General features: G+C 41.5%; 1 protein-coding gene across 1 annotated transcript in view; it reads left to right on the top strand.

Moving 5' to 3' along the window:
• LOC130178155 (ATP-binding cassette sub-family C member 4-like) overlaps window positions 1-11,082 on the top strand; it is a 35,065-nt gene extending 23,983 nt beyond the window's left edge. The window contains exons 26-31 of the mRNA XM_056390298.1: window positions 2,772-2,927; window positions 5,737-5,826; window positions 6,286-6,458; window positions 6,970-7,075; window positions 8,455-8,589; window positions 10,038-11,082. Coding sequence (XP_056246273.1) covers window positions 2,772-2,927; window positions 5,737-5,826; window positions 6,286-6,458; window positions 6,970-7,075; window positions 8,455-8,589; window positions 10,038-10,115 — 738 coding nt within the window. The 3' untranslated portion in view covers window positions 10,116-11,082. The remainder of the gene's footprint in view (window positions 1-2,771; window positions 2,928-5,736; window positions 5,827-6,285; window positions 6,459-6,969; window positions 7,076-8,454; window positions 8,590-10,037) is intronic.
• The last annotated feature ends 1,800 nt before the right edge of the window (window positions 11,083-12,882 follow it).

The raw sequence follows: 12,882 nt of genomic DNA, 5'->3' as shown, positions 1-12,882 counted from the left end.
TGTAATTAAGACTGTTCAAGTGGATCCATTTGTTCCCAATTTGCATTTTGAGCTACCTGACGGTGACAACTGTTTATTCACTATAGAGAGAGAAGAGGCCAAGGTAGAGGGGCGAAGAAAGAGAGAGAGGAAGGCAGAGGGAGATGGTTGAGGATGATTGAAATTGTGTTTAATGCTGGGGGTGTATTTTGCATGGCTATGGTTGGCCAGGGCGGCTGATTTCACAATGGATGGGTTGATAAGTGTAGAGCCCCTGGCTCTGACAGCCCATGGGAGGGATCTCTGCCGCATGCCATGGGGGTGAAAGGCTTTGTGCATCCTGACAGTTCCCCTGACACCCTTTCACAAGGAAACCTGCACCTACCACCTACAGTACAAGATGCATTCACTCTGCCACTCACTAAAGTCATATACTATACATAATCATATAAAAGCACACAACTCGCCACAGCACCTCAGCTGACCTTCTGTTGTTTGGAGAAATCGCTTGGAAAGGGCAAAATACTTATCTCAAAGACTCAGAAAATCAAGATCAGTAATGCACAGTAGTCGCTTTTACATTTTATTATGCTATAGATAAACTGTGAGAACACCATAAAATGTATTAAGTGAACTTTGACATTCTTATGTGGTTGAATGAAATAAGATACTTGATAACCTTTTTTTTTTTTTAATTATTTTATTTTGTTTAATGAAAGCCAGGGAATGTATGACTCATCCATGCTGAACACTGTTTCAGATGTTGGCCATTTATTGAAATAGCTTAAAGCTACCTTTGTTTGCATTTACTGCCAATCAGGAAGCAGTGTGGCGTTATTATATTGCTTGTTGAAGTGAGATGCACAGCTATGCAAATGCCTTTGTGTTCACATCTTTTCTCAAACAAGCAGTCAAGGTTTATTCCCTTTTCCTGTTAAGATCAATTTAGAAAACGGTTATACAATACATTTTTGAAATTCCCACATAGATTGCTTCGAAAAGCACCTACAGAGGACATGCTTTGTTGTCGCAAGACTTGTACAGTGTTTATTGTGCCTTGTAAAACATACCTGTGCTTTAAAACATGGGATTGTGGGCTCTCCTAATAACTCTTAAGAGAGTAAAGATCATCTCTTGATTAGAAAGAAAATGGTTCACACAGGCATCACCAGGTAATTAAGAGGTGACATGAAAGGATCCAAGACAAGTTGAAATTCATGGTATGGTACAAGGTCCCTTTCTCTTCCTTCCTTGAGCATTCAGTTACAGTCAGCAAAATGCATACTTGCAGCTCAGAACATGACTTTCTGAAGGATTTTTCAAAATAAAGATGCAATGTGCTTTACAGTCAGACAGAAACATAAAAGACTGAATATTGTACATGCTCTGAATGCCAGTAATAGTTATATGGAACTACTACACAATAAAAGGGCTTGTTGACTAGCATAGAGCTAGGTGACTTCTGCAGGAAAGATGACCCACTCTGTGTGTAGCAACTGTTCTATAAGCTCATTCAGTGTGGAAATTCTTTGTTCAGAATAAACATGTAAACTTTCTTAGCCACACGAGTGGCAATCCTGTAGCTCAGTGCTGAAAGGTGCAGGATTAGTCATATCTATTTAGTCATATCTGTGCACTCTTACTCCAGTTTCCGCAGAACGGAATTTTGCCATATTCTACTGTCACATTATTTGTCGGTCTGGTTTGGGGAAAGATGATGTTTCTTACAAAGACCGGGTAGAGGCATCCAGTCTATCTATTCCCGTGTCCCTTATGTTATAATCACCTGAGTTTCTTGAGACCCTTTTAGAGGAGGCGTTTCCGCCCGCTCTGCAGTGTTCTCTAAGTGTTATGTCAATTACGATAACTCATTCAGAACAACCCGGTCCTGTACGTCTCGATCCTTTCTCCACCTAACTGGGCAAAAAAAAGGAGGAAAAAAAATTGTTGCACCTTCTCTGTGTGTTGGCATGTTATGAGCACAGCAGTTCTTTGTCATGCAAGCAATGTTTTTGGTAATCCCCTGTCCAAACAAAGGGTTGCCCATTGGCTGCGTAGTGGCATATAACAGGCATATATGTTGGCAGGCTGCAGTGTGTGGCATCAGCAGTTCAGTTCAATGGAACAAGTGACGATTTGCCTCCTGGTGCCAATGTTGACACCATTCCCATTCATTGGGTCCTACCGGCAGATTGAATCTGAGTCTTGCTTATGATCTGTGCTCAGCTTGTTGGCAAAAGTTCTGAGTAAAAAACATGGCATGCATGCAAAGATCTTATAGTGATAGGCAGTGGCAAGAACTGCAGGTATTATCACTACAGTGACGGCAGAGTGAAGTTCCACTAGACACAAAATAAGTCAGTGAGGACTAGAATATATATATATATATATATATATATATATATATATATATATATATATATATATATATATATATATATATATATACATACATATATATATATACATATATATATATATATATATATATACATATACATACATACATATGTTATTATTATTATTAAATGTCTCATTGAGGCTACAACATAAAACCTGATTTGTTATCCCTGCGTAGAGTAAATTATTTTTCATCAGCTTCATTTTATAAGTGGTTCCATCGTGTTACCCATAAGACATGGTCCCTCAGTGTCTTGACACTTAACGACACTTAACAATTATAAGCCCTAGTGTCATTAGAAATCTGAAGGACCTCAATAATATTTTGTCTTTCTGTAAATTGGTGGAATTTTTTCACAGCTTTAAGAATAACTCTCATCTCTACACTGCAGGTTGGCATCGTTGGACGCACTGGTGCTGGTAAAAGCTCCCTGATCTCCGCCTTGTTCCGGCTGGCAGAACCTGAGGGAAGAATAATGATTGATGGGTTTCTGACTTCTGCAATTGGTCTACACACCCTGCGCCAGAAAATGTCCATCATCCCACAGGTGCCTCTTTTAAATTGCTCCAGTCTCAGCTGTTGTGTCTTGGTAGAAAAATGTTCGATTTAATAGAAGTTAAGTACGGCAGAATCCATCTTTTGCACTCAAGGTTGTGTTATTTCTCATGATTGAGAAATGTCAGAAATGTCAAATGAACAGTGGTAACAGAACCCTTCATGCCTTGGCCTTTTTTTTCCCTTTTTTTTTTTATACGCCTGGCTTTTAAAAAGCTAAAACAAGTGAGGAGAATTACAGTCGTCACTCAGGGGATTTCTGAAAGTGAGACAAACGGATGCCTTGAGACAGTTTAACTTTATTTCCGCTTGTTGAAACTGATACGGCATTAAGAAAATGCCAGCCTGCGGGTGAGTGTCAGCAGAGTGGAGGGAGGGGAGAAGACTCCCACGGCCTGTACTGTGAAGAGAGCAGTTCCCCATCCCTGACAGAGGATTAAGCCCTCTACCCCCCAAACATGGGAAAGCTGCTTAGACGAAGTCTCCCCCATCCTCACAGTCAGAGTCCCCTTGTACACCGTCACTTAGCCCAAGTCTCAAACATTTCTAGGGTGAAGCCAAGATGCCCAAAAACAGTTTCATTAATGCTTTTCTGTGGATTTGATAGGTTCCTGGCATTGCTACTACTTCAGATAAAGTTTTACTTCTAGTCCAAACTAGTTTGAGATGGATGTGATGTGTGTTTGATGTGATTTTGTTTACTCTTTCTGTCTCTCCTAGAGGGAGAGACTTGCACAAAGTGGCAGGTTACGAGTCAGAACTTTAACTGCACGCCCATCTGTATCGCATATTGGATGGCATTTTCATGACATGAAGTCTAACCAGCATTCAGAAGAGTTTCTGTGCTCTTAGTTTTACAAACTTATATATAGAGAAGTCTCTTGCATTTATACAAATTCATCTGAAAGCCTTTTATTCTCCCGCTAGACATCAGAGATAAAGTGATATTCAGTCAGCCTTTCACATGGAAAGAATCTTGATATAAATTGCCAGTCGCTTTACTTTTTCATGTGGAATGTTGAGTGTGATATGTACGCTATACATTGGCCGTGAGGAGTTTCATTATTTGCCACCCACAGATTTGATTATGATAAGCTTTTATTAGCATATGGCATTAAAAAAGGATCCATTTCCTTTTCTATTGAATTCTCAGGAATGACTTACTAAAAATGAATTCTGTAGCAAACAGAGGGCTTAGAGTTGGTGGAGCACATAATCGGTCTATGGAAAGCTGTGCTTGAAAGCAGTTTTTCCCGACCTAACATTGAATCCTCAATTAAAGTGTGTCACAAAACTAGTTTGAATTGGGACTTCAGCTGGCTTAATGACAAGGCTGTATTTTGGTGACAGAGGGAAAAGCTCATTGGAAGTAAAGAGGTGGAACATTTTCGAAGACACAGGTAGCAGGGATGAAGTCCTGAAAGCTTGATTCTTTTTATTTTTTTATTTTTTTCTGGATGGAAATTGAGCAGTTAGTCCTGAGTCCTTTGACCTACATGAAGGTTTGTTGAGACATGATTTTGTATTTAAGGAGTCTGTGCACTGTATGAATTTATGTGCCTACACACATGAATGCTTGTGGCACTTTTTCCACTATGTTGCTGTCACAGCGCTGGCTTTGAGCTGACCTGTAAGAGAGCAGAGATGAAGGTGTGGATAGTGAGTCACACTCAGACTAGTAGTTCTGTAATCTTAATGCAGGACACTGAGCCTTTTAGACCCATTGTGTACCTTACTTTTACTCCTGGTCTAATCTCACAGTTGCCAGGTGAACATTTCCTATCTTGATTTGAGGTCAGATCCATATCTTGAGTAAGCTGGAGTTACAACATTGCCTTAACTGTGATGAGGATACAGACAGTGGAAGCCTATCACGTTTTCTTCAAGGCGTCACCTCTGTAGCTGTGATATACTCCGTCACATCTTATTGAAGTTTTTTTTTTTTTTTTAGATGATCACTCAAGTGTCATAAATCCATGTTTCAAAAGCAAGTCCAGCTGTGTTTGTTCACTGATAAAACAATACCAAAAGGATGCCATATGAAAACCTTATCTGCCGCAGCGCTGTACCATGAGAGGCTAGACCTCTTTACAACAACCTGAGAGCGTCCTAGCAAGTGTTCAGTAAATCACTTCAGCGTTGGAGCAGGATTTATGAATAAATATCTGACCTGATACAAGGAGATGCTGGCTTGCTCCTGTTTATCAGGTTAACCACAAACAGAGCGGCATGCTGGAACAGTGCCTGTTCACTTGCGAGCTCTTTCCTCTGCACTGTAATAAAGAGCTTTATTCAACTCGCTTAAAGATGGCTGTGCGGCTGAACCTTGATACAGGTGTGTGGCTCACCGTAAACACATGTCTTAGCTGTCTGAGATCTGAGGCTGGCCTTTCATGAGGGTAGTCAACTGAAGGTGCTAACCCCCATTGACGGACGCATTTCGGCCGACATTTTGAGATTATCGTTTCTAATAAAGCTACTGTATGAAATTCTTTGTGCTGTAACAGTGACTAGATGGCACTTTTTGTGTCATATATTCAGACAACCTCGCACAGCTATTCTCCACCGACACCAGTGCACAAGCCCTGGTTTTCCAAGTAAAAAGATCAACTTATTGAAGAATAGTTGCTAAGAGCATTGAATAGAGCTCCTGAGTGTAGCAAGCCCTTTATGAACATCTTCCCCTCACACATTGCCTAGCGGCGCTCTATAAAGCCTGTCTTAACCCTTTCATACGTCTTCCCCCTTGTCATTATCTTAACTGGCCACGGCCTTCTCTTTCTATATCCATCTATCCACAGGACCCAGTTCTCTTCACGGGCACCATGAGGAAGAATCTGGACCCTTTCAGGCAGCACACAGATGAGGACCTGTGGAATGCACTCCAAGAGGTACTCCAGCGTGGCTCTGAATGATTCCCCCTCGCAAGCCCAGGGGGGGATCCCTCTGTCCCCCTGTACAATGCTGCCATTCAGCCTCCCTGCTCGCCACAAGTCATGGGGGGAAATCCCATTAGGGCCATGGGGCCCAGCTCAATGTGCGGCTTGTAACTGGGAACCATTGAAAGTGCTGGGGGAGATGTGTTTGGGCAGTCAGGCCAACCAGGATGAAGGCTCCCCCCACAGTGAAGGGCTTCAGCTCCTGGTCCTGCCTCTGAATGGGTTTGGTGGCCTGGATTAAAGCTAGAGGCTGGCCACAAGAGAGCACTGGCCAAGGTCATCAGTGGACCTGGCCCTGCTTTGTGCCAGGCGGTTAATGGGTGTGTTTGGATGGCTCTTTAAAGACATCCCCACAGGAAGCCTTTATGCAGGAGTAATGAAGGGTTGGGGCTCTGCTCTCCCTCTCCACAGGTGCAGATGAAGGCTGTGGTCGAGGAGCTGCCCAATAAGCTGGAGACTGTGCTGACTGAGTCGGGCTCTAACTTCAGCGTGGGCCAGAGGCAGCTCGTGTGTTTGGCCAGGGCCATCCTCCGCAAAAACCGCATCCTCATTATCGATGAGGCCACAGCCAACGTGGACCCAAGGTCAGGGGACACTTGAGTCGAGAAGAGAAACTGTAATACCACTAGAAAGAGAAATCATTCTTAAAACAAGATTCTGTTTGAGCATCTGTGTAGACATATCAGTGGACTTATTGTCAGTCTATGTCTGAGTGCTAATATTACCAATGCTGTTCACTGACAGATTGATCAGAACATCCATATAGTAAATAACTAATAAATTCTACTGCAACACCCACATTAAACAATAACACTATTGGAAAAAGTGAAATATGGTTATCAATGTAGAATGTCATCAAACATAGTTATACAAAGTTGTCTTAGACAAAATTATCAAAATAAGCTGAATCTATCTTTGTAAACTTACTGTCATATCCTTTATTTTTATGCCTACTACTGCACATACCTCTCTGCTGATGAGCCATTGTTCCGTGTTGAGTAAAATCCCTGCCCAAGGGTCTATAGGAATAGAGGTGTTTTTTTTTTGGGGGGGGGGGGTTTTTGTGCTGAGGTGTCGTGTTCCCTTCTCCTTTAGAACTGACGGCCTCATCCAGCAGACTATCCGGGACAAGTTTCAAGAGTGTACGGTCCTCACCATTGCTCACAGGCTCAACACTATCATTGACTGTGACAGAATACTGGTAAGTAAGGAAATTTCCACTGTCCAGCACTTCAGTGTTATAAAATGAGACTGCTTCCCTTTGGTATTCAGTTATTGTGGAAAGTTTTTAATAATGACAGACAGGAAACGGGGGTTAAACAAAAAATAACCGCCTCCCTGACTTCTTCCTGACATTTCGTGATACCCCTTCACAAACTGTCATCAACTATGACAAACTGAGCTCCTTTCGTGTGCAAAATTTATGGTGCGATGTTCAGTAGCCTGCAAAAATGTGTCTCGGATTCACCACCCTACATTAAACACAGATCGTATAAAAACGCCTTTTTAAAATTTCCTAGCATGCAGTGTCTACAAAGTTTTAAATTCACTTGCCGTATTTTGCAACAGCTGGGCTGATTTCTCCCTCACAGCACTGCCTCTCATTGAGCGTGCGCTCGTGCCACTTGATCTTTGGCCCTTTCCTGCTACTGCCTGCCGAGGTGCCAATTAGTGCCATTTGTGGCAGCATTTGTTAAGCGTCTGCGGAGGACGGGGCACGACTTGGTCGCTGCTCGGTCACTGAGAGGGTTGCTGAGAAAAGTCAAATATCACACAGCAGGGACTGTTTCACACCTACACTTGTGTTAAATGCCCCCGGATTGTCACACACAACCCAGGAGAACTGAATTGGGACACACCTGAATTGCCTTGTCCAAATCTTAAGCTGCGCCATATTTAGACACAGAATGTTTTTCCAAGATACAAACTTCATCTCCTAGTATCCTGCGCCTAAACCGTCGATTATGACAGCAGCTGCACAAGTCTCCCTTTCATACTAAACACTCCCTGAAACTGTGCTTTAGCGATAACAAACTGCTCATTACCGCTGTAAGGGGATCGAGCTTGTTAAAATTTGTCTGTGATATAATTGTAGTCTTTTCCAAACTGCTTGAATTGGCACTATTCTTTGTGTGGTTTACATAGTATGTGATGACATAGAAATGATGGTAATTTTCTAGCGTGTCTTAAAGGTGTGATTGTTGGATTTGAATGGGGACCACCCCTGAGCCGCTCCAATGCCAGGATAAATACACGGTTCAATCACTGATCTTCAGTCTGTCAGCGTCAGCGTAGTAGACTTTCACACTGCCAACAGGTTACGCTCATTGTCCGTGGCCCTGTCAAGCAGAAAGAGGCACCGGTGTTTGCTGTTGCATGAGTCACGTAAAATGGATGGTTCAGAGGCGCAAAGAACTACTGTTTCCCCATTCATCTTGCACCGTCTGGATGCATCACTCAGCAGTGAAACAGCTGAAATGTCTGTTTTCTCCAAAGTAAAGTATACAGCCGGCGTCACACAGGCACACACACACACACACACACACACACACACACCCAGCATTGTATGTGTGATTGCAGGTTCTAGATGCTGGCAGGATCCAGGAGTATGATGAGCCATATGTGCTGCTCCAGAACCAGGATGGGCTTTTTTACCAGATGGTCCAACAGACAGGCAGAGCTGAGGCCGCCTCACTGCTGCACACAGCCAAACAGGTAACCACACCCACCTTTGTCCCAGGACGGGGCTTCTGTCACTAAATAGAGTCCAGTCGAGGCACACTAATCCCAGACCTCTCCCTTAAACTCCAGACTTCGTTGCTCACCTCCAAAATAATACAGTTAAGCAACAGAAGATGTGCGTAACCCTGACAATGCAAAGACACTTGATTACCATTTTAATTTAAAGTGCCTACTTGGAGCATTGCGACGCCATAACATTAATTTTAAGAGTGAAATTGTCCCTTTGTAGATTGACATCCTCTGATTTTATCGCGGAAACTCTCCATATAATCTTTTTTCTCATAATGTAATTTCGAGATCATTTTCGAGATGATTCTAGAAAAGCAGCTTTCTTTGCAGTATATCTTTTTTGAAATATTGGGTTTAACTTCATCGCGATTTGGGATAAACTTTCTATGGGGATTACTGTAATAGAGAATGTCCATATTTTTTCCCTGTGAAATTCATTTGTGATGTATTTCCCCTTCAGACACTGAACAGATAAGAGCCGGCTATTCATTGTTCAATTCCATTTTATGTGCATCTGTCTGGGACTACAGATACCATATTGCAACTTCAAACAGGTCTTTGTGAAATAAGAAAAAGTAGGCATCATTTCATTTTCTCTCTGTCCCTCGCACAAATTTATCAGCGGAACTGTATCTTCTCAGCCAGAGGAGTGAAATGAGTAAAATACTGATTTCAAAGACTCAGCACACTGTGGTATTATTTGGTATCGTCTTACCCTGCACACTGGTGGATTGGTAGTGACATTGTTCAAGCCCTTACGTTTTCCTTTCTTTATTGTGGGCTTCTCTCCTTAGATCAGATTACTGCAGCATCCATAACTGTCTAGCACCACTTATTAAATACTGAGATGGTCCACATGTTGTGTGTCAAGTTTCTATAGTTGTCAGTCAAGGTTTAAATACATTCAATAATCTGATATCAACCTCTGGCTCCTTTGTCCACGTTGGAAGAGAATCTAGGAATAGACAGTATATCTGTATAGCTGTGGCTAGCCTGTTTTATTTTTTATTTTTTGCCTCTTTTTCACAAACTTTCTGTTATTGAAATTTTTGGTCTGCCAGATCCTCTTTGTATGAGTAAATCAAGCATTTTGTAGACACTTTAGGCAAACACTGATATCTTCAGAGACAGTTTTTCAAATACAATCGCACAGCTCAGCTTAGAAGTCACCGTTGGAGAAAATTAACTCAAATAAAACAAATAATTTAAGTGATTATCTCTGATATTTTCTCCCTTGGATTTCACAGCTGTTTATGAGGCTAAATAAGCCACTTTTGCATGCTTCAACGGGTGACAAATCCCTTCACCCGCCTCTGACTGGATCTGTCATAAAAACGCACCCTAACAGATCGTAGCTTAGATTGGACTGTGTGCTTGTATTCTGTGACACTGCTTCCCTGATACACTTCCAGGTTTACACGAACAAAAAGCGAGTGACAGACGTGCGCTGTGCCAAGGACATCTGTGTCATCTTTGAGACGTCTCTTTGACAGTTTGGAGAGTCGCTGTGGCCACCGCTGACCAAATCCTTTTACCAGATACATGTAGTTCCTTTACTGTGCATTAAAATGTGTTTAGACTCCCCGGCAGACATAGTGCAGTATGTGCTGCATTTGATTGTAATAGTCCTTTGGTCTGGAACAGAAAAGAGGCAAGTATCTAAGGCAGGGCTTTATTGACAGCATTTTACTGCATGGCTGTTTATTGATTACACTCCACTATGTTTATGTATGTGTGCTCTGGCCTCCTGGGTAGCTTCAATCCTGCACTGGTGCAGAAAAGAGTGCAGATAGTGGGCGTGCAATAAATTATTGGTGGCTTAAATTATTCTTTTAAAGCAGACATTGTTTTGCAGGACTAAGGTCTTTTGGAAATAAAATCTATTTGGTAAAATGCCTGACAAGACAAGGAGAAACTGAGAGGAGACACCGATGTTTTCAGTAATTATTGTGCCTTAATCAGACTATTGATTCTTTGTAATTGCACTGTTTTTATTGAATAGTCTTCCTGCACTTTGACCACAGTGGTTTTATGTCTACCTCAGCTCTTGTCAGGAACAAATAGTAAAGTTGAAATGGAACATGTCATTTAATACCAATGATACAGACTAATGTCAAGGAACATGCGACAGAAGTTCTAAGTTTATTGCAGAGAAACTACAAAACTCTCCAGTGTAACATCTACTCCGTCTCTTTACTCTTTTGATTAATGTATTGCTGTTGCTTTGGAAACGTAGCACTTTTCACTCTGGCAATAATATGAAATTTAGTATGACTGTTTCTAGCTGTGTATTTATTTATTTATTTACATGTATGGATTGTTTTTTAACACTGAGTTTCGTTAAAGGTTATATTCCAGTGAGTTTGCACTTTGTAGTCATAAATAAGTGATACAAATCTTCACTTAAAATTTAGAGTAGATTAAGTTCAAATTACATAAAATAAAACAGTGTTTCTATTTTGTTTCAGTGCTGTCTTCATTTTACTTTTAAAACATTGTTGTCTCCCATTACTCTGACTCACTAACCATTTCCTCTCGCTGTTGCTCATCCTCTACCCAGTTGTCTGAATGGTGTGTTTGCCTCAGGTCAGTGATTACAACTGGTCCTGACCACGATGCTACAAATTGGTAAGTGGTTAAGAAAACAACCTAGTGATTACTGTGTTGAGTCAAGTGATTTTTAAATCTTGTTTCACCGTGGTGCAGCTATTTAGTCCATTATTTTAACGCGCCGGTAGTGCAATATGACGATTAAATCCTAATTACAATGTAATTTTTTCATCGCCGGCTCAATTAGAAAAAAGAGCTGTTTAATTCACCTTCATACAGACAAGAGCAAAGCAGGTGATTACACATTCAGAGATGGCTGTCAGTAAACACTTAGCTTGGTATAAAAGGCAGTATTTAACCAGGCCCAGATTTGGGCCATGAACTGCGGGACATCAGTTCCTTTAAAAGCTGAGTGATTTACACAATTCATTAAAGCCAGTGAATCTTCAGCCAGCGTCATATTAAATGGTTACTTACTCTCAAATAGCCCCTTGGGAGTTGAATTGTTGGCTTGCGAATAGATTAAAGTTTACATTGAAAAGAGAAATTGAATTCAGAGGTAATCAATAGCATAATGGGCCAGTGAGAGGAGCCCGCCGCCTGAAATGAAATTACCATATTTTTAATCTTAATTTTCCACTCTGTTTATCTGACAGTGTGGATGTGCAATCCAAACAGATAATGAGAGAGTGGGATATTGACAGTAGGGTCCTCTGGAGTGCTTGTTTCAGTGATTAAACGCTGTGATCTGTGATTACTTTGTGTCGGGTGTCAGGCTGGCGGCCAGGGCCCGGGGAGACACAGGCACATAGCAGCTGGAGCATCATGGGTCTCTGAGGTGCTAATGCACCTGACACAGCATTGACAGCATCCGAAACCCTATCAGGGACTGCACCACACGGCAGCTGCCACAATAGGAATACTCATGGCGCTATCTACATCAGAGTCAGCACATATCCTCTCTGCTCTCCCCTCGATAACAGCCAACACAAGAATGGTGACAACAAAGTTTACACAATAAGTATTATTAACCAGATACCTTCCTACGTTGCCCAATAATACTGCCATTTTAAGACATATCTGAATAGGTGTGCAAATAGCAATGCTGTCAACATAGTGCTGATATAGCTTTAATAAATAAATGTCTGAGAAACCTGGCTGTCAACACAATGAAGTTTAATCCCAAAGAAATAAAACACAAAATAAGAGTCAGCACAATGTGGAAGCAGTGAATGAAATGATGAATTCAAGCTGTAGCATCCACACTTTAAGAGAAAAGTGATACGTTGGTGTTGATTTGAGGATGTGATACATGCTCTATTCAGTTAAAGATGTTTTATTCAGTCAGTTGAGAGAAGAACAATGTAACAAGTATCCATAACAACTGAAAGTGGTGTAAATTGTTTAAGGTTGTTTTGTTACGAGCCAATAAATAAGTAGTCTCAGGGCCATTTTTTTTTTTTTTTTTGGTTTAGGAGACAAGGTTTTTCACAAACTTTCTGTTGTGCCAGCATTTTCTTTTGTGATGGATACTGCTGTTTGACAAATGGAAACAAATTGCATGGTGCAGGCGTCTGAATGGCAGGGAGATGGGGAGTGTCAAACCCAGTGCTGAAAGACGATGAAGCGAGAGCCTCAGGTTTTTGTGGGCGACTCAGACCTGACTGATCCCAGCATAAAGTACTTGTTGAAGAGAAGGAGAAAAGG

This window comes from Seriola aureovittata, chromosome 11 (assembly GCF_021018895.1).
Source record: "Seriola aureovittata isolate HTS-2021-v1 ecotype China chromosome 11, ASM2101889v1, whole genome shotgun sequence".
In the NCBI taxonomy this organism is placed as follows: domain Eukaryota; kingdom Metazoa; phylum Chordata; class Actinopteri; order Carangiformes; family Carangidae; genus Seriola; species Seriola aureovittata.
The sequence above is the reverse complement of the archived record's forward strand: the minus strand, read 5'-3'. Positions and strand labels throughout refer to the sequence as shown.